At 36.5% G+C, this 27249-nt stretch overlaps 1 protein-coding gene across 6 annotated transcripts in view; it reads right to left on the reverse strand.

The window, feature by feature from the left end:
• The window catches only part of MKLN1 (muskelin 1), a 378677-nt gene that overhangs the window by 84242 nt on the left and 267186 nt on the right, over nucleotides 1–27249 (reverse strand). For all 6 annotated transcript variants that reach the window (XM_086689876.1, XM_086689867.1, XM_086689884.1 and 3 more), the window contains 2 exons: nucleotides 10553–10630; nucleotides 8207–8272 (listed from right to left, as the gene is read on the reverse strand). In XM_086689876.1, the coding sequence (XP_086546002.1) occupies nucleotides 8207–8272; nucleotides 10553–10630 (144 nt within the window). The remainder of the gene's footprint in view (nucleotides 1–8206; nucleotides 8273–10552; nucleotides 10631–27249) is intronic.

Consider the following 27249-nt stretch of genomic DNA (forward strand, 5'->3'; position numbering starts at 1 on the left):
GGTTATGTAACAATTCACGTACATCCCTGGGCAGTACAGTCCTCCTCAAGCAGCAGCTCTTTCTCTATATTTTTTTCTTAAAGGAGCACAGGCTATTGTGGCTATCCATTTCTCCCAGCACGCAGAGGATCTTGCTTGGGATCCTGTCTCCCTCTCTCTCTGCCCCTCCCCCTGCTCACACTAGCACGTGCTCTCTCTCAAATAAACATTAAAAAAAAAAAAAGAATATAAAACAGGCACATAAGTCACCATAACGCAGGGCAGCCTAAGTGCCATAAGAAAGGTAAAAAGCACCATGGGGAGCTCAAAAGAGGGAAGAGAGTATACCTGGTGGAAGGGACTCAGGAAAGGTTTCATGGTGGCAGTGGCATGTGACCTATCCAGCAGAAGATGGCTTTGGTGGCAGAATGGGAAACGGAGAGGAGGACTTTTCAAGCAGAGTAAAAAGTATAACAAAGGTACAGAGACAGAAAAACACATGAGAAGTATCTTAAAGCACATGGATTCTAAAGTCAGGCAGATCTCAGATAGAATTAAAGCTCTACCACTGTCGGTCTCCTTACATCCAAAACAGCACACAGCACCTAGTTTATAAAGCTACTGTGAGAGTTAAATTAAATAATGCATGCAAAGTGGTTAACACTGTGTGATGAATAAACGCACTGTTCGATTTAAAAGAACACAAAAGGTTAAAAAGACAGGTAGTGGCCAGATCGTGGAAGGGGTTAAATAACAACATAAAGGCTCCGAACTCAACTCCACAGACCATACAGTAGCTTCAGAAGATCCTAAGCAGACATGCAACTAGGCCAATTCTGAACGTGAAGCATGATAGGACTTGATCAAGAAGGAGAAGCCGGCAAAAGAGAGGGATTGGAAGTAAAGTGACCAATAACAGCCTAAGTTCAAGATGTCAAACCAATTTCATTCTAAGAGACTGAATCAATGATCAATCAATCAATCTGTTGTTACTGAGGCCACAAAAACTAAAATTCAACCACATTCTTAAGCACAAATCTTTTTGGCACCAGTACTAAATAAACCCTATAATTACTTACTACTAGCAGTACTCGTATACACATCTTATTTACACTAAAAATAAGGTAGAAATGTTAACACATCAGTGTCTTAACACCATTCTGCACAAAGAGGCAGGCTTTTTATCTTATGAGCCCGACTGCAGTACCTATCCTCCTACTAATTCCTCTGGGTAAATCTGACTTTACTGTCTGAAAAATCCTCCACAAGATGGCACACTATTTTCGTAATTAGATCCATGCTTCCACTTTGAAACTGTATGGAATACACATACACTCACATAGCATGGGCCCAACCTTAAATAAAATTTATGTGCCAAAAAGAAGAAGGTAGGAGAAGAGTTAACAAGATAGTAAAGGAAGTTACTTTAATTCTTAGTTCAATTAATAATATAGACAATGAGAAAAACAAATGAAATTAAAAAAAAGTTTTAAGAAACACAAATTTATAGTCAAGATAAAAATGAAACCCTGTCAGGGCATTTAATTCAAGAGTTTAATCCTTCTGAAAACGCAGTTAGTAAGACCTTAAATTAACTTGAAAATTTTGAAGAGAGGAATACATGAGAAGGGGAAAGCTGTTTTACATATTCTTCAACCTTGTCTTCTTTAGCCGTTCCCTTGAACTCTCATGACCCAACAAATTATCAACTGGATTTATCTGCCTCCCTTTTTAAATAGAACCATATTCTTACTATAGCTATAATTACAAAACTATCTTGTGACTGATCCTTTGGTTAAATTCAACATACACTTTCCCTGCTAAAAGGCTGTATTTTCAGTATATATATTTGAATATATTTTGTATCCTTAATTAAGGCTGGATTTCCAGGGTGTCTGGGTGGCTCAGTCAGTTGAGCATCCAACTTCAGCTTAGGTCATGATCTCATGGTCCAGTCCATGGGTTCGAGCCCCGTATCAGGCTCTGTGCTAACAGCTCAAAGCCTGGAGCCTGCTTCAGATTCTGTGTCTCCCTCTCTCTCTCTGCCCCTCCCCTGCTCATACTCTGGCTGTCTCTCTCTCTCTCTCTCTCTCAAAAATAAATAAACATTAAAAAAAATTTTTTTTAAAGGCTGGATTTCCAGAATTCTTTTCTGGTAACTGTATAAAAGAAAAAACACTCATGACATAGCTAAAGAAATATAGCCAAATGAATGTATTTGTAATTCACAACTAAAACTCATATTCACCTATTGCCTTCAAAAGTTTCTTTAAGGAATTTAAGGAAAATCTATATATGGCATTGTGGAAAGAAAGAAAAGAAAAAAGAAAAAAGAAAAAAGGAAGGGTGGAGGGAGGAAGAGAGAAAGAAAGACAAAGAGGGAGGGAGGGAGAGAGGGAAGGAAGAACAAACGAACTTTCATATAATTAGTACAGAATAGTCAAAGGTTCAGATTTCCACAAAAGGGCTCTACCAAGTGACAAGCAACACCCCTTTAATTTCTTTTGTAGATATCAAATACCAGGACTTTGCCTGAGTCTTACTACCTATCCTGAGAGAGGAAAAAAGGCTGCACGGCACTGCAGGTTTTCAAAATTCAATGAGAGTTCCACAGCAAAGAACTGCCTGGTACAATGGATATTTAAATTTTCATCTGACTTCTTCAGAAGTCTTTCAGACTTCTACACTGAAATAGAACAGACATGCCATTTCTCTCTTTAAATTTGTGTTATTTTACCCAGAGCTGAAACATAATTCAGAGTTGAAGAACTGAAGTAGAGAGGTACCAGGTATAGGGATTATAGTCAATAAAACTGACATCCACATTCAAAATAGGACAAATAGGGCAGTAGGACAAAATACCATATTTCTTCTCTACCACAGTAGAAATGATAGAATTCGCTTAGGATGGTAGAAAGCTCTGAAATTAAATAGTAAAATGTATGCCATCAAGTACTTTTCTAAATAATTACTCCATCCTTAGAGCTGTAGCAAAATGAAAAAAAAAAAAACAAACTATAAAGTGGAAAAAAAAAGAAAATTTAGGCACCATTATATTTTTAATATTTAAGAAAATGAGACACACGAAACACTGGGAAGCAATAATTGCTTTGAAATACAAGCCACTTTAAGGAAGTTGAAATGAACTTTATGAAGTTTTACTGTAGTGAAGGTGTTCTTAACTTTTTGAGTTAAGGTTCTTTTGATAATCTGGGGGCACCTGGGTGGCTCAGTTGGTCAAGCATCTGGTTCTTGATTTTGGCTCAGGTCATGATGCCATGGTTCGTGAGATCAAGCCCCACGTCAGTCTCTCTACTGACAGAGAGGAGCCTGCTTGGAATTTCCTCTCCCTCTCTTTCTCTGAAAATAAATATATAAACTTAAAAAAAAAAAAAAGAGGCTTTTGATGACCTGAATTCATGGATTCTCTCAGAAAAATGTACATACAGACAAAATTTTGTATATATCTTCACCAGGTAAAGAGCTCTTGCCCTGGAGATCTTTAAAATGCATACTTAAGGGGCGCCTGGGTGGCGCAGTCGGTTAAGCGTCCGACTTCAGCCAGGTCACGATCTCGCGGTCCGTGAGTTCGAGCCCCGCGTCAGGCTCTGGGCTGATGGCTCAGAGCCTGGAGCCTGTTTCCGATTCTGTGTCTCCCTCTCTCTCTGCCCCTCCCCCGTTCATGCTCTCTCTCTGTCCCAAAAATAAATAAACGTTGGAAAAAAAAAAAATTTAAAATGCATACTTAAAACAGTGACTGGGTGCCTCTAAACTACATTTTACTACTTTGGCATCAACTTTATAAACATAAAACTTCTAGGTTCTTTAAACTATTTGGGGAAAGTCATTCTTTCCTACTAAACCCACTTAATCCTTATGAGCAAAATTCTTAAATTTTCTAAAAATCTTAGAAGTGTATTTATGATTTCCCTTCCTTTCTAAAACATCCATGACAATGTATATAAAAGATGAAACAAGGGGCGCCTGGGTGGCTCAGTCGGTTGAGTGTCCGGCTTCGGCTCAGGTCATGATCTCACGGTCCGTGAGTTCGAGCCCCGCGTCGGGCTCTGTGCTGACAGCTCAGAGCCTGGAGCCTGTTTCAGATTCTGTGTCTCCCTCTCTCTGACCCTCCTCCGTTCATGCTCTCTCTCTCTGTCTCAAAAATAAATAAACGTTAAAAAAAAAATTAAAAAAAAATAAAAGATGAAACAAATTATACTGAAATAACATTGGTTAGTTAGAACGTGGGATTATGGGTAAGTTATTTTTTTTTTTCCTTAAGACTTCCTTTCAAGTTGTTTTAAATTATTTTTCAAAAGGTTTTAGTTGTTTTAAAATATTTCTACTGTAAGGTTCTGTCAAAAACACAAACAAAAAGAAAGGTCTCTAGACTTACATAGAATTCTCTCATCAGAACCAATCAGTATATATTGTATATTACTATGTTGCACATAAAAATACATACTGTATAAATAATATATACATTATATATTATTTAATTCTCCCAACAATTTATTATTCCTATTTTTATCATCATTACAACTCATTCACGTTCAAAGAAAAAGTCAGGATTCAAACCCAGGTATGTCTAACACATACACCCCTTTCTCACAAACTCAAACCTCAGCCTATACTTGGTTGCTATGTCAATAAGACTGGACTAGCAAAAGTTCTTTCAAAGATCTGCAATAAATATAATCTCTTTGAGGATGATTAAGGTCAACCTCATGGTAGCAGTTATAAGAGGGCTCTGGTACATATATTATGAAATAAAAAAGTATATGAAAACACTTTGGTAAATCATGCTATTAATAGTTTTATAACAGAAATAGAAAGATTTATAAAGAACAAACCCAAAAACATCACAGATTCTGGTTTGTACCCAAATTAAATTCAGAAAGCACCAAATGTTGCCCTAAAGAATGCGAAGCTCTACATAACATTTAATTTTTCTACGTTGATCCTAAACTAATGATAACTACAGCTTTAAGGAAGCATAGTCTATGTTCAAGAATAAGCAGAATCACCAGAAAAGTTAAATATATTAGAATATAACAACATAAATTCACCTCACAAAAATATTAGTCTGTTATAATAAATGACATTATAACACAATCTACTCATCAAGGATTACAGCAATGTCAGAGTATAGTTTCCAAGTAAATATTTTTCTTTCTACTTGAAGGAAAATGGATTTTAAAATTTTGATTCAATTCAATGAATATTTAGTGTACATGTCCTCCAGACCAGGCTTTGTGGCCATAAAATTAACCAAGGCAAGAGGTCTGCCATTCCCCTCTCTGTAAGACCACTAAGACTGGGGGACAGAGATGGGGAAACTGCATAGAGAGGCAGGGGATACATACCACACATTCAAGCACTTCTAAAACAATATGGAAATCGTAGTAAAAATAATAGTATGAAAAATGTGCTGTGTAAATACACAGAGGGAAATGATTATTCTGCCCAGACCTGTCTACTGAACCTCAAACTAATATATCTAACTACGTATTTGACAGACCTACTTGGATGTCTAACTGGCATCTCAAACTTAACCTGCCTAAACCTGAGTTGCTGAACAATCTACCATATTTGATCCTCTTGTTTTACTCATCTAGGGAATGGCTACACTATTTTTCCAATTGCTCAAGTCACAACCTTCAGTCATCCTTCACTGCTTTCTCTCACACCTCACATCCAATCCATCAGCAAATAATGTCAACTGACACCTTCAAATACATCCAAAATTCCACCAATTCTCAACATTACTGTTACCACTTTGGCGTAAGCCAATGCTATTATCATTCTCCAGTAAGCCAACTGCTTCCTAAAAGGTCTCTCTGCTTCTGCCCTTAATCCAATTTGTCTTGTTAAAATGTAAAGTCAGTTCATCACACTTTTTTTTTAACGTTTATTTTTATTTTTGATAAGAGAGAGGGAGAACAAGCATGCGTGAAGTGGGGAGGGGCAGAGAAAAAGGTAGACAGAGGATCTGAAGCAGGATCTGCCCTGACAGCAGAGAGCCTGATGAGGGGCTCGAACTCACGAACCGTGACATCGTGACCTGAGCCAAAGTTGGACGTTCAGCAGACTGAGCCACCCAGGTGCCCCATTTCATCACACTTCTTAAAGTCCAACAATGCCTTCCCATCTCACTGTGAATAAAGGTAAAGTGCTAACAAAGGCCTAAAAGACTGAACACAATCTGGCCCCTCATTACCTCTCTAATTTTATCACCTACTACTCTCTTCTTCATACACCCCAGATTTAGCAACAAATAATCTGGGAAAAATACAAGGAGAGGGGAGGGGTGGGCAACGGTTTACTTTGTAACACTATTATTTCAAATATGAATACCACTTAAGAATAAGTAATGAATTTTATTTGAAATTGTGACTACTCAGTTCAACACTATTTACCATAGAATGTCAAAAATTAATATAAGTATTAACCCTTAAAAAATATGGTAATGCGGGGTGCCTGAGTGGCTCAGTCAGTTAAACGTCCGGCTTTGGCTCAGGTCATGATCTCATGGTTCGTGGGTTCCAGCCCCACATTGGGCTCTGTGCTGACAGCTCACAGCCTGGAGCCTCTTCAGATTCTGTGTCTTCCTCTCTCTCTGCCCTTCCCCCACTCACGCTCTGTCTCTGTCTTTCAAAAATAAATAAACATTCAAAAAAATATACATATGTGTGTGTGTGTGTGTATGTATGTATATATGTATATATACACACACACATATATATACATATATACATACACACACATGTATGTATGTATATATGTATATATACACACACACATATATATACATATATACATACACACATGTATGTATGTATATATGTATATATACACACACACATATATATACATATATACATACACACACACACACACACACACACACACACACATATACATATATATATATATGGTAACGGATCTTCGCGGTAAACTCCACAAAGACAGACAAAAATACTAAAAATCGTTTCAAGAGTATCCCAGGCCCCCATAAAGCCCATTCATAAATAGGACAGAGAATGGTGGCAGAAAAGAATATACGTGTAAAAGTTACATGTGGTTAAGAAATAAGCATATGTATATTTATTGGATGCTCAGGTAGAAAAAAAGATACTTAAGATTCCACAGCTGAGTCAAACTTGTACCTGTAGGAGGGAAGAGATTTGGGGAGAGAGACTAGGATTAGGAAAGCAAGTTCCTAAGCCTTGAAATGAACCTTTTCCAGAGACCCCAATAATACTCCTAAACCAGCTCACAGGTTACTATACAAATCTAGCAGTTAATTTTAAGAGAAATGTTATCATTTCTCTTTTGTTACTCATAAAACATTTGTGAAAATACATTAATGCCTAGAAGATTATTACCTATGCTGTGATAACTTTTGTACTTAATTGTTTTATGACGTGAATCAACAAATTATTCCTGAAGCACTATGAATCAGCTTAACACAACAACAGAACTGCAAAAGTAAAACTAATTTATTACGTGGATCGATATTGGCACTCCCTGAAGTAAAGTTTTCTAAAACCAAACAATAAAGTAAAATTACACTGACTTCTTGGTATTATTTGCTTTTCCAGATGGTAATTTGAAACCTACTATAATTTTAGCATTAACCTCTAAATACAATGGTACCTAAGCTGTCCTAGGCTGTAGAAACCTAGGGAAAATTTTCAGTACCAAGGTACAGAATAAAATTTAAAAGGCAGCGAAGAAGAATAACTAAAACAAATTATTTATAGGCTTGTGAACAATGTTAAGCAATTAGTGGGTCTACCAACACTTAAGCTACTTAACTTGATATTCCTTCTCTCAAAAAAGATCTTAATTCTCTTTTATTGCAATAATGCCCATATTATGGCATGAAAATATGAATGCACTGAAAAGCCAGAAGAAATACTCCAACAGTTTGCTATGAAAATCAAAAACGTATACAATCACACACACACACACAGAGCTACAAAGGGCTACACGTTTCTTCTAGTTTATCTAATGTTCTCTGTGCAGCAGCCTCTCCTCTCTCCTATGTCGCTACCTTGTCTATATTAAAGCTATGGCTAATGTCTATTTTCTTTGCAACTTGGTTATGGTCGGTAACATTTAACCTCTGCAATGGATGGGAAAAAGTACCTTCGTGCTTACCTGATACTTTTAAATGTGTAATTTTTAAACGAATTTGCTTTCCATTGCAAGTATTCCTCACCTGTTTGAACATCAATAACCATCTGATGGCCCCCTCTCATTCCTGGTCGGTTATCTTCTCCATCACCTGAAGAAGAAACAATATTTTATTTTAAAAGAATAACACAGAATAACTGTAAATCTAGACTAACTTCGTAAGTCTGTAACGAGTAGTGTAAATAATACATTTACTCATTCAATATTAAGAACCAGTAAAAAGACTCAAAAGAAGAGTGTAACTGTGTTTACAGTAATTACCTTGCTCCTTTTCCTGCTTTCTTTCAGGCTATTAATGCAACAGGAAACTATTTTCAATGTATTTATGACCAGTGCCATAAATCAGCAAGAACAGAGGATATTCCACAAAAGCATAAGACAATAAACTCTAAAGTACTGGAGTGACACAGTAAAGGTGGAAAGCAGTTACAGGTCTCTGTACCAGGCATACCTAACTTAGTATAATGAATTTCAAAGTTCATACAGCTAGCTACTGAAAACCAAGATGTTATCAAGTTTCATATTAATTTATATTACCGCATAGTTTACCAAATATTTTGAGTACTGACTGAGAAGTGTTAAGATTTACTTCCTTTTGTTTTTGTTTTTTTTTAAATATTTTTTTAACGTTTATTTATTTTTGAGACAGAGAGAGACAGAGCATGAACGGGGGAGGGGCAGAGAGAGAGGGAGACACAGAATCGGAAGCAGGTTCCAGGCTCCGAGCTGTCAGCCCAGAGCCCGATGAGGGGCTCGAACTCACGGACCGCGAGATCGTGACCTGGCTGAAGTCGGACGCTTAACCGACTGCGCCACCCAGGCGCCCCGATTTACTTCCTTTTGATTCCTATTTCCATCACAGAGCTTAATGGGAAGTTTGAAATATAATCAAGGAAACTTTAAAACTTCTGTAGAACTACTGTTCAACTTATATCAAATCTTACTTTATACCAAATCTTGTTTTAATGAAGATATAACTTCATTTCAGTGGTTCAGTAGGGTTGTAGGATTCTAATGTCTTACTTAACGTAAACCAAAAAACCTAAGATTTTCTTTATACCTCTCCTAATAATTGAAATACATTACTTTGGTTAATAATTTTCCCTGTATCAGCTTTCTCCTATGTAAAACAGGGACCATCCAAGATTTTACTAATTTCACAGGGGTACCATGAAAAAGACTGAAATGTCAGTTCTCATCTGCAGAAAGAAAATGAGATGCAAAACAGAAACATTCCATTACTGCTATGTTCAAGGACCATTCCTTCAGAAGTTCTCTGTAAACCTTCTCCTTTCCAATAGTTAAGATTTTGCAGCTCATTATATTGAAGTTTGATGTTTTCTTCCTTCTTCCCCCCCAATCAGGATTGCCATTTTCAAGAAGAGACTAAAACACTAACATTTGCATTTTATATATTTAATCCATTAGTTTTCCAATACACAACTAAAATCTGTCTGCTACGTGTTTCTCTGATGAAAATTACCTCAAAAATGACTGATAAAGGAGAAACGACGTCTGAATAATAGAAATTATGGAGGTTCATAAGCAATTTTTCCCAGTATATTAATGTTTAACACCATCAGGGGAGAGCTTTCTCACAATCAAAGAAAAGGGTTTAGCAATTTATGAAGTCTGTAGGAAAACGTTAAATATCCATAGAACTGTCTTTCCTTAATGCAAGTAACTGCACTAACCAATTGCTACACTTTCCACTATGTTAACCATCTGGCAAAGCAGGGAGTCAAGAACAAGAAGTGACAAATATTTCCCCCTGTAGGACAAAATGGATTAATGAAAAGTACGTCCTGGATCAGATTTTGATAAAGTTTTGATAAATACCCTCTAGGGTCAACAGCTCAAAGACGGAAGCAAGAGTCCAAGGGTTTAAGGCTCCAAAGTCACTGTGATGCTCAATATAAGTGCCTGTGAAGAGTTAACTGTACTAGTTTTTATTTTTATTAGGGTTACTACACTAGTTTTCATTAATATACGCTTAAAATGTTCCATGGATTTAGACTGGTAGGCCCCATTCCTACTTTTCTCATAAGCCCTGTTAGCTTCAGCAAGCAATTCTGCAGAATCGAAGGTTTATCAGGAACATGTCTAGCATTACAATACATATGCCCATAATTTTACAGTACCTCTATAAAGGCAGTTTATGAGGGTATTCTGTGTGAAAACCGCTCAGCCTTCTGTTTTAGTGGTGAAACAAAAAGATTCAAGAGAAAAATATAATAAACTAACTCATCTAGTTAAGGTACCTAGGTCTTGTTTTAAACACCTGCTTTTCCTTAGCAAAGCATTGGATAACTTGAGAAGAGTGAAGCTGAGACATGACAGCAAGACTCACAATCTAGAAAACAGGGCTTACCCTTGGTGCTTTTGGGAATGATTTGACTCCATCGTGGCTTATATTCTTGTTGACTGATATACTGATTGAATAAACCATCTGCAAATATCAAAGAACGAGAGAGAATTTTACATTAACCGGCTTACGCTTTTTTATTGTAGTGAAAAAAAAAAAAAAGCCTTCATTAAGGGAAATTACGAATACACTAAGAATAGCACACTTCCATAAAATGTGTCACTTCAGTTCTCACGTTATCTCAAATATAAATAGTACAGTACTAGTTGACACAACCATGTAAACAAACTCTTTTAGTGGCAGCTCATACTCAATTTACTGCTTTCCCTGTTTTGGTCGCTACTAAGAAAAGACTACAGAAGAAACATTGCACCGCAACAACTCTGGTCCAGGCCCTTATAGCTTCAGGAAAAACAAAGTGAAAATTCATATTTAAAGTGAAAATTCCATTTTTACATCATTTTCTTTGAGTACAAAACTACAGAGATAAAAGTACCAGTAATGGTAGGGTTACATATTTACCAAATACTTATGAAGTGTTAAAATTCATTCTGTCTTAGTTAAGACAGACTAAATATGATTTAATTCTAAAATCAACTTTACAGGGGCACTTGGGTGGCTCAGTCAGTTAAGTGTCCGACTTCGGCTCAGGTCATGATCTTGCAATTCGTGGGTTCGAGCCCCGTGTCGGGCTCTGTGCTGACAGCTCAGAGCCTGGGGCCTGCTTTGGATCTGTGTCTCCCCCTCTCTCTGCCCTCCCCCCCATCACTCTGTCTCTCTCTCTCTAAAAAATAAACAAACATTAAAAAAAATTAAAACACCTTATGAACGAGGCATTATCATCTCCATTTTTACACATAGGGAGATGTGTGTTTACAGAAATGAATGAACCTCACTAAAATCATGCAGCATTTAGTGGTGGACAGAGATTTATGTTTCACTGTTTTATTTCTGAATTTATTATTTCATCGATAAATTCTTAATCTACTTCTTAAGGGTTGTTACACTAGTTGCCATAGTGATTATGAAGACTGAACTACCCACATATATATCCATTTCATCCCAAATAATTATCAAAACCTAATCCCATGCCCGTCAACAAAGATTAGTTTAGGAATGGTATGGAACTCAATTCTGGCTAATGTGTCCAATGTTCCCTTTGCTTCTAAACAGACATACCGAAAAGAAAAATCTGCTTCTATTCCTCTGGAAACTTTCCTATCTGTACGCAATATACATAACTGCTACAGCCAATCTGTAGAGGCAGGAGAATGAAGTCAATTCTCTAATGATGACAATGCAGAGAGAGAAAAAGGAACTGCATCACTGAATTGACTAACAATGGAATCTACCTCTGGACTTCTTATTATGTCATATAATAACATTTTCTTACCTTTTTAAAAATATGTTTGTTTACTTATTTTTGAGAGAGAGAGAGCAAGAGCTAGAGTGTGCACAAGCTGGGGAGGGGCAGAGAGAGAGAAAAAAAACAGAGAATCCCAAGCAGGCTCTCCACTGTCAGCCCAGAGCCCAATATGGGGCTTGAACCCAGAGACCGTAAGATTATGACCTGAGCTGAAATCAAGAGTTGCTTAACTGACTGAGCCATCCAGGCATCCCTACATTTTCTTCAACAAGAGTTTTCTTTTACATGAATCCAAATAGATTCTAAAGACAACTTTATTGTAAATTCTATCATTTGACTCTGAAAAAAGGTTTTCCCTTTTACTTTATTTAGTCCCTGAACGTAAATTTGTAAGTAAAACGGTCTGTTCTCCATGACAGTGTAATACACAGAAATCTCCCTAATTTCTTTCTTTTCTGGGTAATTATGAAGATCAATTATAACCATACCCTTTAGCTTTCAAGTCTTTTCAGATGACTTTAAGTGAAAGCTTCCATCTTGGGATATATACTCCTCTAGCTGTTCTTTTTCTTTGCCTTTAGGTCTTCAACAAAATTCTCGCAAAAAGAAAGTTCTAATATTCATCTTCCCTTTTTTAAAATAGCACTCACACATTAGCATTTATATTTTAATTGTCAAAGGGGAACAAGGGGTGCCTGGGTAGCTCAGTCGGTTAAGTTTCTGACTCTTGATCTCAGCTTAGGTCTTGATCTCAAAGTCGTGAGTTCAAGCCCCACAACAGGCTTAGAAAAAAAAAAAAAGTATGAGGAACAAGTTGATTCATGACTTACTTTAGTGAGTGTTTCTATCATAATCCACCCCCTGCATGCTTTTCTTTTCTAAGTTTTTTTTTAATGTTCATATATTTCTGAGAGACAGAGAGAGACAGAGACAGAGTGTGAGCGGGGGAGGAGCAGAGAGACAGGGAGACACAGAATCGCAAGCAGGCTCCAGGCTCTGAGCTGTCAGCACAGAGCCCAATGTGGCGCTGGAACCCACCAACTGTGAGATCATGACCTGAGCTCAAGTCGACGTTAAACGGACTGAGCCATCCAGGTGTCCCTCCCCTGTGGGCTTTCCTGATAATTCTTGCCCATCCAACCTACTCTGACCAATACTCTTCTCCCATTACAAGACTGGAAATCTTTTTGCAGATAAAATGTTGTGGGGCTCTGTTAGTAATGGTAAGTTGTGAGACACATAAAAGTTACATAATCCTTTTTCCAAAACCTGAAACAGAAGATAAAATTATTTGATAAAGATTTAAAAATATACATTAATTTTAAAATATATATTAATTCTACATAATGGCTAACTGAAGAGAAATGAAAAAAGTAAAAGATGGGAATATACAGAGATGAGTAGAAAACTAAGAAAGACAAACTGCAGACGTGAAAAACACAAAGCAAAAATAGAGAAAATAAGAGAAGTCATAAATTTCACATTTTTAACAGTAATCAACTGCCATATTACTTACATCTCTCATACTAATTATAATTAGTTATACAACTTTGATAAGTAAGTTCCTTATCTCTAAAGCTGGTGTTTAAGAGTTAGGTAGGCCAGTGGGGCACATGGGTGGCTCAGTGGATTAAGTGTCTTACTTCGGCTCAGGTCATGATCTCGCGGTTCACGGGTTCGAACCTCCCATCAGGCTCTGTGCTGACAGCTCAGAGTCTGGAGCTGACTTTGGATTCTGTGTCTCCCTTTCTCTCTGTTCCTCCCCTGCTCATGCTGTCTGTCTCTCTGTCTCTCTGTCTCTCTCTCTCTCAAAAAGCTGGATAGAGCCAGTGGTTCCTTCCAAATTCTGGCACACTAAGATTACACCACCGTTACAACCAATATATTTACTGAACTACATGTGTCAGGTGATTCCACTTTATGTTCGTCCTAGAAAAGTCTCCATCTCCTCTTTCTCCTTAAGCCTTGCAGCACTATTCTGAAAGAGAACTCAAACCCACTGGGGAAAATTCTTCTGAGAGCTGCTAAGGCAGTGATCACATCAACAGTTCCAATCAAATGGATGACCCCATCCCTGATCTTTAAAGTCCTTCTGCACATTGCAAGTAAAATTAAGCTCTCTAATTGTTTCTTCAGCCAATCCTTTCACCCCAACTCTTACTAACTTAAAAAGCACACAAATACTCATCAAGATCTTCATGTTGGTTTTTTTTTCTATCAAATACAACTGACCTAAGAAAATACGGTCAGTAATTTTCAAAGTAAAAAGAACAAACCCCCCAACATTATATAATTTTTGTAAAATAATTTGTAAATATACACAGACACACAGATGGAAAAAAAACAACAGTGCCATACACTGAAAAGGTGTGATTTTCTTTGGTTTCCAGGTTTAGGATGATTTTTTATTTGGGTATTTTTATTTGTACTTTACTGTTTCCCCAATTGTTTTGCATCGAGTACTACAATTACCAGAAGAAAAGCCACAAAGCAACTAAATATATGGAATTATTTCTAAACCTCAGAAGAACTTTGTAACATATTGTTATTATAACATAATGTAACAAAAACCATTTTCATAGCCTTTGTTACTCCTGAAATGTCTATTCTTCACAACTCACTAGACACATCCACATTTCGTAAGTGCTTTTATACACTGATGTTAGCTTGTTTTTAACAAGGACAAAGAGCCAAATACACCCAAAGTATTTACAATCAGGCTTGCAGAGGATATTACTTGCAAAATTTTAAATATTAAGTACTCCATGGGTTGTCTGGGTGGCTCCATCAATTAAGAGTCTGACTCTTGGTTCAGGTCATGATCTCATGGTTCTTGAGTTTGAGTCCCGCTTCGGGCTGCATGCTGAGACTGCGGAGCCTGTTTGGGATTCTCTCTTTCCCTCTCTGCCCTTTCCCCACTCATGCACACTCTCTCTCTCTGAAAATAAATAATAAACTTAAAATTAATCTTCTCATGAATAATGATAGTTAATAGCATAGCATCAGATATACTCAGTATATAATAAACGCTTAGAGGGGCACCTGGGTGTCTCAGTTGGTTAAGTGTCTGACTTTGGCTCGGGTCACAATCTCACAGTTTGTGAGTTCGAGCCCCAAGTTGGGGTCTGTGCTGACAGCTGAGCCTGGAGCCTGCTTTGGATTCTGTGCCTCCTTCTATCTCTCTGAGCCTCCCCTCCCCCCCACCCCATCTTAAAAATAAATAAACATTAAAAAAAATTAAAGAAAAAATAAAAGCTTAGAATAGAAAAAAAGGCAGGGGACAGGCAGAGTTCCCTAGCCACACGGTTGACATTTTTTCTGAGTCATCTTAATGTTACTAAGTATCTTACATTAAAACAAAATGCTCATAAAACTCCTACTTTCAATAAAGCATTTTCTTACCATATAATGGCACCCTAACAAGTCACAGCATTTTACCCAGAGTAGTCAAGCAAACATTTGAAAAAAAAAAAATTATTTGGGGAACTTTTAAATTTGTCTCCATCTCTCCCTAATGAATTCATTTTGTGTTCACTATTCTAAAAGACAACAATTCTCTTTGATGTCTCCTACTCTTCTGTGGAGACTATTATGAAACCTAAAGAAAATTATTCAGATATAACATTATCAAATCTAGAAATAGCTTTTCAAAAAAGATCTTACCAAAGAAAAAGGAACTGACTTTTGCTGAGTACCAACTGTGAGCAAGACACCACAAAGGTTAAACTAATTTACTCCTTAAAATAAACCTATGGAATGATGATTATTAATTATTGCAAAGATTAAAAAGTCAAAGTTCAGAAAAGTTAAATAACATGCCCAAGGACTCTAAAAAATATATATATACCTTTATATATATATATATATATATACACACACACACACACACCCCTATATATATACCTATATATACCTTTATATATGTGTGTGTGTATTATATATATTATATATTATATATAATATACATATACATGTATATTATATATATATATATATATATATATATATGTATACACACACACCTTTATATAACAGACTAACAGACATAGGACGGATCAGTTTGTTTTTAATTACACCTAAGATGAAACACTGTAACAGACATGGCAAAATTTACCTATTCAGTAACACATGGAAAAAAAAGCAAGACTTTGGAAAATAAAACTTGCCATACCAAACCATTCTACTACATATTAAACAAATCCAATATTAAAAGAATAAAACTAAAAGAGTTGAAAAAATTATTTTTGATTTAAAGGAAACAATGTAATCTCCCTATAAAAACCTATGGGCTGCTGTGGCTAAAATTTACTTGTTATGTTTCATTTCTTCTCTGGAATGCTGGTTTGTCCCTACTCTGGATTACTTACTTACCCAAAGCATTCCTGTCAGTTGGAAATGGTTCCTTATAAGCAATGGCTTGTTTGAAAATCTAGCTATTCTACCAAAAAACAGAACACTTCTTCTTTTGGAGAAATCATGGCTTAACATAAGACAAAGGTAGAAATCTATGAATTCCAGCCCTCTCATATTCCTTTCTACACTCCACCTACCCAACTCTATTATTAGTTTATTGACCTTCTTACATGTTACAGTATTAAATCATCTAACCACTCCATATCAAAAATTCTATAACAATTTTTAAAAAGCTTGCATTGTACAGAGGAACATGATAAACGAAGGATGACTCTCGTTTAATCTATTCTAATATGCATTACTGCCGCTTGCCAGGTAATCTGGGTTACCAATAAATAGTCCAGATTGGATCTGGAGTATGTTACATGGAGTGGCTACTTTCAGCGGAATAACATGCTTTAAGAATCTTCTTTTATGTCTTCAAAAAGAAAAGTAATAATGGAAATGTTTATTAAGGCTTTGGTAAATATTAAAATTGCTTTAAATCCATGAGAGATATACTAAAGAAACTTTACTTTTTTAATAGAAAAAGTGAAATGTCTAGAAATCGAACAAGCTTGAAATCCCTTGAAACGATGAATAAAAATGCTGCAAAGACTAAAGCAGGGTAAAGATTTTTTCAAAATACGTTGATTTCGGTACCTTAAAATTACCTATACCTCTTTTAATTTAAAAGAATTCCCTTTTAAGATCTGAAAATAAATAAAAAATTGACACCTCTCCACCCTAAACAGTTTCAGCATGTTTCCTCTATTTCTAATTCTTGAAAGATCTTGCCTTTTGTTTCAGTATTCCTACTTGTAGGTATTTTATATGACTCAGCAAAAACTTAGACTATTAAAACAAATTAAAAACTGAGGCATTTAAACATTCTTGTGAACTAAGTTTAAAAATTACTTCTATGTTTTAAGAGGAAGCCAGGCAGTTGCTAATATTTCTATTTCTGACAAACATCAAAAGCAGGAAATCAGAAGGGTCTGATAAAAAGTAAAACTATCCAAAAGAAATGAAAATATCACTTAGGAGAAAGCATGCTATTACCTAACAATTTTCTAACTATTTAAAGTCTCCAGGTCCAATACCACCTCATTTTTTTCACCTATGATTAAGACTATAATAAACACATTTCATACAGTCCTAACTAGGCACAAGATGTTCTTGTCTCTAGTAGTGAATATCCTCTCAAAAAGTACATGATAAAAAAATGCAACTTAGGAAGTTTTTACCAAAAGAAAAAAAAATTCAAACCTCATCAAACATTAAAAAAAAAGAGAGAGAGCATGGATTATAGTACTGTAGCCTAAACCCAAACTTCTATCAGACTGATTTCTCATCAAAACAGAGATGACAGGGGCGCCTGGGTGGCTCAGTTGGTTGAGCCTCCGACTTCGGCTCAGGTCATGATCTCACAGTCTGTGGGTTCGAGTCCCGCATCGGGCTCTGTGCTGACACCTCAGAGCCTGGAGCCTGCTCCCGATCCTGTGTCTCCCTCTCTCTCTGCTCCTCCCCGACTCTCACTTTGTGTCACTCTGTCTCTCAAAAATAAATAAATGTAAAAAAATTAAAAAAAAAAAAAGAGATGACATTCAAAAGAAATACAAAATCACTTATAGGCAGTAACTTGTAGAACATAAAGTCCTTTTTGATAATTCAAGAATAATAATGGCTGCATAAAGCAGATTTTTAAAAAAATATATGCTTTTCAGCAGTTTGTTAGAATTCTGCAAAGAGACATAATTATGGCAGTTTATACTACAATAATAATAACTACTGGGGAAACTGAAGCAGTAAACATTTACTAGGACAGGAAAGCATAGTAAAGTACGGATCCAAATCTTAGCTCTGCCACTTACCACCTGCACTATCTTAGGCAAACTGCTTTTTTTAGATGGGGATAACAACAACGCTTACCCTAGAAGGTAGGTATGATAACTACATAAATTAATTCATAAATAGGGTTTAAAAAGGTAAATGGCACATTGCAAAGCCTTCAAATACATGTTAGTTATGACAATGACAATGATGTGATATTTGGAACTATACTTAGCAGAAAACTAACCAGCTTTGATGCACAAAATGAGAAATACGGCACAAAAGCAAATAGGAGTGGAGAAGGGGGAGCAATTGATGTGTGGGAATAATAAAAAACCGATCTTGGAAGAGCTGGCCTTGAAGAATTAGTTAGAAGTGAATAGTGATGGAAAGGAGTAATCAGGGCAGGGAACAAACAGGCATGAATGAACAGGAATTACAGGAAGAAGCAACATTTTGGATAGCAATCAGAGGGAAAAAAAAGAGAGATTTTATATGATGAGTACTGCTGAGAAGAAACAGTATCTGAAAGGAAAAGAAGTATCATAAGGAAAAATCTTGCTATCCTGGAACACAGCCATATCTCCTGACCCACAGGAACTTCCCTAAAATAGTTAGGAAAAACTCACCTCATTTAAAGATTAGTACTACTCAAGCATAATCAACTCAAGTTTCATACAAAGATATAAAAAGGAAAAGGAAGAAAGAAACTTTTTAAAGTGGCAAATGAATCTGATTCAACAGGAAGATGTAGATAAAAACAACCAAATACCTCTCTATGGATGTAAAAAAGTTAAGCAACAACCCTCTCTAGAAAACATTAAGAGATGTAAACAGTTGAAAAAGACACAGTAAAACGATAAAAGGAAATAAAACATGAATTGTCAGAGTTGAAGGTAAAGAGGAAGAAAAAAAAATATCACATAAATGAAGGCCAAAGTGCAAGGAGAGAAAACCCCACTTATAGAAAGGAGATCAAGAATTTAGAGAAATTTGAAAACTTCAAAGTAAATGTGCATTTAAAAAGGATAAATGAGAAAATGAAAGAAATGAATGACAAAAGCAACATATATTTGACTAAAAGAAAACCAAAATACACAATAGTTAACAGGGCTGCCACACTGGCCTTGCCCTTTTAACGTAACTACAAAAAATAGTCTAGGCACCTGGGTGGCTCAGTCGGTTGAGAGTCCGACTTTGGCTCAGGTCTGATTTCATGGTGTCTGAGTTCAAGCCCTGCACTGGGCTCTGCGCTGACAGCTCAGAGCCTGAAGCCTGCTTCAGATTCTGTGTCTCCCTCTGTCTCTCTGCCCCTCTCCCGCCCACACTCACTCTCTCTCTCTCTCTCTCTCAAAAATAAACATTAAAAAAATTAAAAAGAATAAAATAAAATCATCTAAAACAAAAATAAAATATTTAAACAGCCATAAGGAAAAAGAGTACATTCCAAGGAGCAACAGTTGAGAATTACAGTACACTCTCGATAGGAAAAATGGAAGCTAGTTAACTGTGGACTGATATCCAAAATGTATTTGAAGAAAATAACCCTCAGGGTGCATGGGTGTCCCAGTAGGTTTAGCGTCCAACTCTGGATTTTGGCCCAGGTCATGATCTCAGTTTGTGAGATCAAGCTCCACATTGGTCTGTGCGCTGACAACGTGGGGCCTGCTTGGGATTCTCTCTCTCTCTGACCCTTCCTCACTCTCTCTCTCTCTCAAAATCAATCAACCAATCAATCAATAAAAATTTAAAAATATTAAAATTTAAAAAAGAAAAAAAAATACTGTCAACCTAGAATTCCATATTCAGCAAAAATATCCTTTAAGAAAAGAAATAAAATTTTCAAGCAAAGAAAAACCGAGAGTTCACCTACATTAGAAGAAATTCCAAAGGATATGCTTAAGGCAGAAGAAAACTGATCCTAGATATAAGATCAAAGATGCAAACATCAACAAAGATCAAAAAAATTAGTAAATATTTAGGAAAACTTAATGAACACTGGCTGAAAATTGAGTTTTATAGAGTCTTTTAGTATGGTATCAAAATAATGGACAACAATAGCATATGAACTGGAAGGTGAACAGATGAGAGTTGAAAATTCACTAAGTTCTAGTACAGGAAAAGGGAAAAGGTACTGATGAATTCTGTTAAATATGTGTACTTGGTATAATTTCTAGACTAATCATACAGTCTAGATAAACAGAGTATGCTGCTTCCAAACAAACATAAGAAAAAAATGGGGCACTTGGGTGACTCGGTTGGGCATCCGACTCTTGATTTTGGCTCAGGTCATGGTCGCACAGTTCCTGGGTTGCAGTCCCATGTCAGGCTCTGCACTGTCAGCATGGAGCCTAATTGGAGTTCTCTCTCTCCTTCTCTCTGTGCCCCTACCCCACTTGTGTGTGCGCTCTCTCTCTCTCTCAAAATAAATAAATAAACTTAAAAAAAAAAAAAAAGAAAAACAATGAAAAGATTAAAAGCAAAAGAAGAGACAACAACCAAAAAATGAAAGATACGGCAAAACATATACCGTAAAATGGTAAGATTAAACCTATATATTTACCAATAATTCAATCATACGAAGTAAATAAATGCTCAAATCAAAAGACGGCAGATTTTTTTTTTAAATCAAACTAAATCCTTCTTTTAAAAAAAGAATACAGAGGGGCACCTGGGTGGCTCGTAGCATCTGACTTCAGCTCACATCATGATCTCATGGTATGTGAGTTTGAGCTCTGCATCGGGCTCTGTGCTGACAGCTCAGAGCCTGGAGCCTGCTTCAGATTCTGTCTCCCTCTCTCTCTGCCCCTCCCCTGCTCATGCGTGCACACGCTCCCTCTCTCTCTCAAATATAAATAAACATTAAAAATTAAAAATAAAAATAAAATAAAAATAACAAAAGGATATATAACAGTTGAAAATAAAAGGTAAAAATAGATGTTATGCAAACACCAAATGAAAAGCTTAATGTAAGACAATTTATACCTTTTCAAGCAAAAACACCACTAGAGATAAAAACACATTTCATAATGATAAAAGATTCAATTCAAAATTAAAGAATTTAATATGTATATATACCTAGAAACATGGCTTTCAAAATCTATAAAGCAAAGTTTGACAGAACTATAAGAGACAGGCAATTCTAAAATCACACTGGAAAGTTTAATATTTTTCTTAGTAACTGAGAGAATCAGATAAAATCACTCTCTGTAAAGAAAATTTATGAAACATGGTTAGCAAACTGGACCAATTGGGCATATATAGAAAATTGCCTTAACAAATAAAGAATTCATTTTCTGTCCAAGTATGTATGATATGTTTATAGAAATTAAACAGACTGGACCATAGTAAGTCTTATCAAATTTCAAAGAACTAGAATCCTATAAATACATACTGTATTTATAAATAAATTTACAAATAAATTTATAAATAAATAAGTTTATAAATAAATCCTATAAGTACAATACATGCATTCATGCCAGAAATCAGTTACAACAATAAAAAAAATCATAACATATTTGGAAATTAAAAATAAAACTACATTTCTATCTAACTATGGCTCACAAAAGAGCCATATTATTTCATAATGAAATTACTGAACTGGACAAAAATGAAAATACTTCATAGCACAACTAAAAAAGAAGTAGAGGGGGATTTATATCCTTAAATGCATACATGGGAAAATAACAAAGTCTGGAAATTAATATGCCAAGCATGCATCTCAGTAAGTTATAAAAAGACAGCAAATTAATGCCAAAGAGAGAAAGAAGACACATTAAACATAGAGCATAAGTCGAAGATATTAGAAATAATGGAAAGAATCAACAAACCAGAAATTGGTTTCCTCAAAAGACCAGTATATACTTGATAAGCTTCTGGTGACAGTAAGAGTGATGGGGGGAAAAAAAGAATTCATAAATGAGAAACAGAAAGAATGAAAAGAGACATTTCAAGAAGTCCTGAAAACATTAAACAAGGGGATATCATGTATATTTTCATGACCACAAGTTTGAAATTTTAAGTGAAACTGACAAATTCCTAGAAAAAGATATCTTGTTAAACGCTCAACCAACCAAACAACCCTGAACAGTCCTACATTTAAAGAAGTTGAATTGATAGACAAAAGTATTTCCTCCAAGCAATTTTGAAGCACAGAGAGCATAATGACAAGTTCTACCAAGCACATGAGAAAGAATTCAAATCTTACACATACTCAGATTACAGGAAGAAAAGTTTAGCTCAACCTTTTCTGTGACATCAGTGTAACAATGATGCTAAACCTGAAGAGAAAGGTAAAAATTACAAGGCCAATCTTACTAATGAAAATAATTGGAAGAATTCTAACAAAACATTAGTCCATCTATGTCCAAAATAGACCAAAAATTATATAAGGAAGATAGGCTTATCTGAGAAATGAGAAGTTAAATATATCTGAGGTTTAACATTAGAAAATCAATCACTGATTTCACATATTAATAGAATTTAGGAGGAAAAAGTCGTATCACAAAAGATAGAGAAAAAGTGGTAAAATTCAATACCCATTAATAACATAAACTCTTAGCAATCTAGGAATCTAATACAGAAGCTCCAAAACCCAGATCAAGTAAGATACTTTGCAATGAAATGCTGAAAACATTTCTTTTGAGATAGGGATATCCACTATCATTATGTCATCTCACCCTTGTACTAGATATCCTGACCAAAAGATTAAGCACAAGAGAACAAAATAAGGCATAAGGAGGGTTGGAAAGAAAAGTGTGCCATTATGCATACGTATTTTAAACTGAACAGGAGTGAAAACACAACAAAGCAGAATTTGTGATATACAGCTAGCAGTGTTTATGTCACTGTCTGGATCCCAAGACCCACCAGCTCGTACTTACGAGCATTTGTCTTGTTTTTCCTTAAGCTCTTCTTTCCGGTTTAGCTCTTAACTCAGGCAAATGAAACCTGAAACCACTCATGAGGTGATGGCAAGGGCCCTGACAAGACCCCACAGGCTCAGACCACCCAGACCTTTTCAGCTATACTCCCAACTCCCGTGCAGAAGGACCATGGGGTGACCTCTGGAATGACTCACAACCACCTTTACCTCATTATAATACTAAAACCTCTGCCCAAAGAGGAGACTCGGCTTCATTTACATGACATCCAATCCATACAATCTGTGTGTAGGCATGTTTCCTTAAGGCACATGGTGACCTTATGCCCTTCTCTACAAGAGATCACAAGGCTTCCCAATCTAAATATTCATCCTAACCCTAAACAAAAGGAACCCATTTATCCCCTCTTTGGGAGTCACAGTTTTGGAAGCCATCCCCTGTGATCTCCTTCTATGCTACAGTTTTCTTTGTGCAACAACTCAACCTGGGGCAGTATCTGACTCACCAGGGAGCAAACTACATTTAAAAGAAAATTCTTTAACACTAAATGCTTGTATTAGTAAAGAAGGATCTCAAATTAATGGCCTCGGGTCTCATTTGTAAGAAATTAGAAAAAGAAGAGCAAATTAAAACTACACTATGCAGAAGAAAAAGGAAATAATAAAGGTAGAAATCAATGAAACAGAACGGACGGACGGACACACACACACACACACACACACACACACACACACACACACACAGGGGTGAGAGAAGAGACAGAGGTAACAAAGAAACCAAAAGCTGTTTTCTTAAAATGAAACTAATAGATGTCTAGCCAGACTGCTGAGACAAAAAAGACAAATACAAAAGACAAAAATTACCACTATAAAAAATAAGACATAAAGGTGCCATAAAGGCATAAACAACTTTATGCCAATAAATGCACTAATTTAGATGAAATGGGCATGCCCTTTAAAAGGCACAAACCACTGGGGCGCCTGGGTGGCTCAGTCAGTTAAGCGTCCAACTCTTGGTTTTAGCTCAGGTCATGATCTCGCGATTTGTGGGATGGAGTCCCGCGTCGTGCTCTGCACTGACAGCTCAGACCCTGCTTGGGATTCTCTCTCTCCCTCTCTCTCTACCCCTCCCTCCCCTCCTCATGAGCTCTCTCTCTCTCAAAATAAATAACTTTAAAAAAAGACACAAACTACCCATGCTCACTCAGGATACATAGAATATGAACAGCCCTATAGCCACTAACAATACTAGATCTGTAGTTAAAAACCCTGCCACAGGGGTGCCTGGGTGGCTCAGTCGGTTGAGCGTCCGACTTCAGCTTGGGTCATGATCTCACAGTCCGTGAGTTCGAGCCCCGCGTCAGGCTCTGTGCTGACAGCTCAGAGCCCGGGGCCTGTTTCCGATTCTGTGTCTCCCTCTCTCTCTGACCCTCCCCCGTTCATGCTCTGTCTCTCTCTGTCTCAAAAATAAATAAATGTTAATTAAAAAAAAAAAAAAAAAAAAAAAAAAAAAACCCTGCCACAAAGGCTAGAAACTCCAACAAGCCTAGAGATCTCACTTAAAAAAAATGCTGACAGGGAAACAGGCCAGCCACATAATTAACCACCACTGCGTAAACCACGGGGTGAGAAGAAACAGATAAAAGAGGAGAAAGAAAAGGGAGAAGAGGAGGGAAAGTGGGAAGACGATAAAGACCTCCAGCTGAAACTTTTGGACCCTTTTATTAAACTTGGTTTTACTAAACTTTACTAAACTTTATCACTCCCTTACCTCACAAAAGCAAACTTTAATTTCAAGAGGAAATAAGATAAACACTGCAAAGTGATGAGTTCCTGTTCCTAGGTGATTACTTTTGCCCATAATCACTGGACTCTACCTTTTCCCCGGACACTGTCAACAAAAAAGTAGCATTAATTGGTTCAGGAATCACCTGTCATGAAATTAAATGTAAATGCAGGGATGTTTCTTTCTCTTTTTTTTTAATATGAAATTTATTGTCAAATTGGTTTCCATACAACACCCAGTGCTCATCCCAATAGGTGCCCTCGATACCCATCACCCACCCTCCCCTCCCTCCCACCCCCCATCAACCCTCAGTTTGTTCTCAGTTTTTAAGAGTCTCTTATGTTTTGCCTCCCTCCCTCTCTAACGTCTTTTTTTCCCCCTTCCCCACCTCCATGGTCTTCTGTTAAATGCAGGGATGTTTCTAACAACTAGGAAGCCTATTAGACACTTTCTTAAAATATCATACTTGAAGAACATGCTAATATATACGAAAAATCATTTTTTGTTTCATCCATTATAAGATGCTTCATAGAAAATGCTCTTCATTCTCTCAACTTTCCTATTTAGCAAACAGGAACTTCTTGCCCTTCTCTATGTTTTTAGTGGAACACAAGCCAAAAAACTCTTCAGTGTTTACTTCCTTATTTGTCCAACAAATCATCATCAGTGAAGTCAGCAGCAACTGAACAACCCTGAAAGGAATGTTTATTAACTAAATACTGTTCCAAGCCAGTTTAGGAATACAAAAAACATGACTTAGCTCTAAGTCTCAAGAACAGAATTATGACCAATGTTCCCTAAACTCGGGTCCTTCCTGGAGCCAATAAACCTCTGTAGTATCAGAGTTTCACATAGTTTTAACAGTTTCTCTTATAGGAGTATATTTATAAAGACACAGTTTTTATTTAGTTTTTTAAATTTATTGTTTATTTTGAGAGTGAGCGAGCACATGAGCAGGGGAGGGGCAGAGAGAGGGTAGGGAGGAGAGAGAATCTCAAGCAGGTTCTGAGCTGTCAGTGAAGAGCCTGACTCAGGGCTCCATCTCAGGAACCATGATTATGACCTAAACCAAAACCAAGAGTTGGATGCTTAAGTGACTGGCCACTCAGGTGTCTCCTAAAGACACAGTTTTTAAATATAACTGTTTCTAGCCTAGTCATAGCATAAAGTTGCCAGTTGCTTTTGTTGTCATTGTTATTTACCTTAATAAAATACTACATGCCTTAAAGATCTGAAACAAAAGTAACAAACCATGAAAGCACGTATGACTTCCTCATTCTCAGAAATGGCATACATAGGAGGGCCTGGGTGGCTCAGTTAGTTAACCTTCTGATGCTTGATTTAGCCTCAGGTCATAATCTCACGTGTTTGTGAGATCAAGCCCAGATTGAGCTCAGCATCGGGCTCATGGAGCCTGCTTGGGATTCTTTCCCTCCCTCTGTCTCTGCCCCTCCCCTGCTCATGTGTGCATGTGCTTTAACGCATGCTCTTTCTCTCCCTCTCTGAAAATAAATAAAGATTTTTAAAAAATGGCATACATACATTTATACTTTCACTGGTGGCATTTGAATGGTTTGGGAAGAGATTAATAATCATACATATTCTATTTGTTTATATTCCAATGTTTATTCTATTACCAATATGGGAAAAATTTTTTTCTTCCCAATCTGCTCCCTAGTTCCTTCCCCCCTTCTACCTCACCCCAAACAGTAATCATTTATTTGCAAGAATCATTACCAAATAAATATAAATAAGCCCTAACAATGTATAAAGCTAAGAGACAAGTTGGTTATTACAAAGCAATGAAGCCAAAAGCAATTCATTTTAAGTTAATTTAAAATTTATAAACTCAAAGTAGGCTGTACTGATTCCATTTTCTTCAGTTGTAAAATATTCAACCTATCTGATAAATGAGCATCTAATAACAAACGGTAACAGCAATAAGATTAAACTATATGAAAGCACAGAACTGAGAAAGTCTATTTTTCTTTCTCCCTATTAAAAAAATCACCAAATTTCATTCTACAAGTTTTATACTGAACACTGAGCTGTTTTTACTCACAGTGCTTCTGATACCAAATGTGTGGGGGTTTTTTTTCACACCAACCATTTCTCCAATTTTCTGACACCAAATGGGATGTATCCAACATTTCAATTCTGACACTATCTGCCTGAAGTTACCAACAGGTCCCCATAAGTGAAAGGGCTCAGTCCCACAAGCCTACCCCACTTCAGATGCCAACTGCAAGTCCCAGGCCACTTATACTTCTGATTTACTGCATACGAATCTGGGGTTCCCACAACCCCCTTCAGGACTGATAATAAAACCAGAGAGAGAGAGAGAGAGAGAGAGAGAGAGAGAGAGAGAGAGAGAGAGAGAGAGAGTGTTTTCCATGTGCTCTTCAGGCACTTCAATGTTTAGGGCTTTTCTTTTTTTTGGGGGG

Source organism: Puma concolor, chromosome A2, assembly GCF_028749965.1.
Source record: "Puma concolor isolate L17-30 chromosome A2, mPumCon1.1.hap2, whole genome shotgun sequence".
Taxonomy (NCBI): domain Eukaryota; kingdom Metazoa; phylum Chordata; class Mammalia; order Carnivora; family Felidae; genus Puma; species Puma concolor.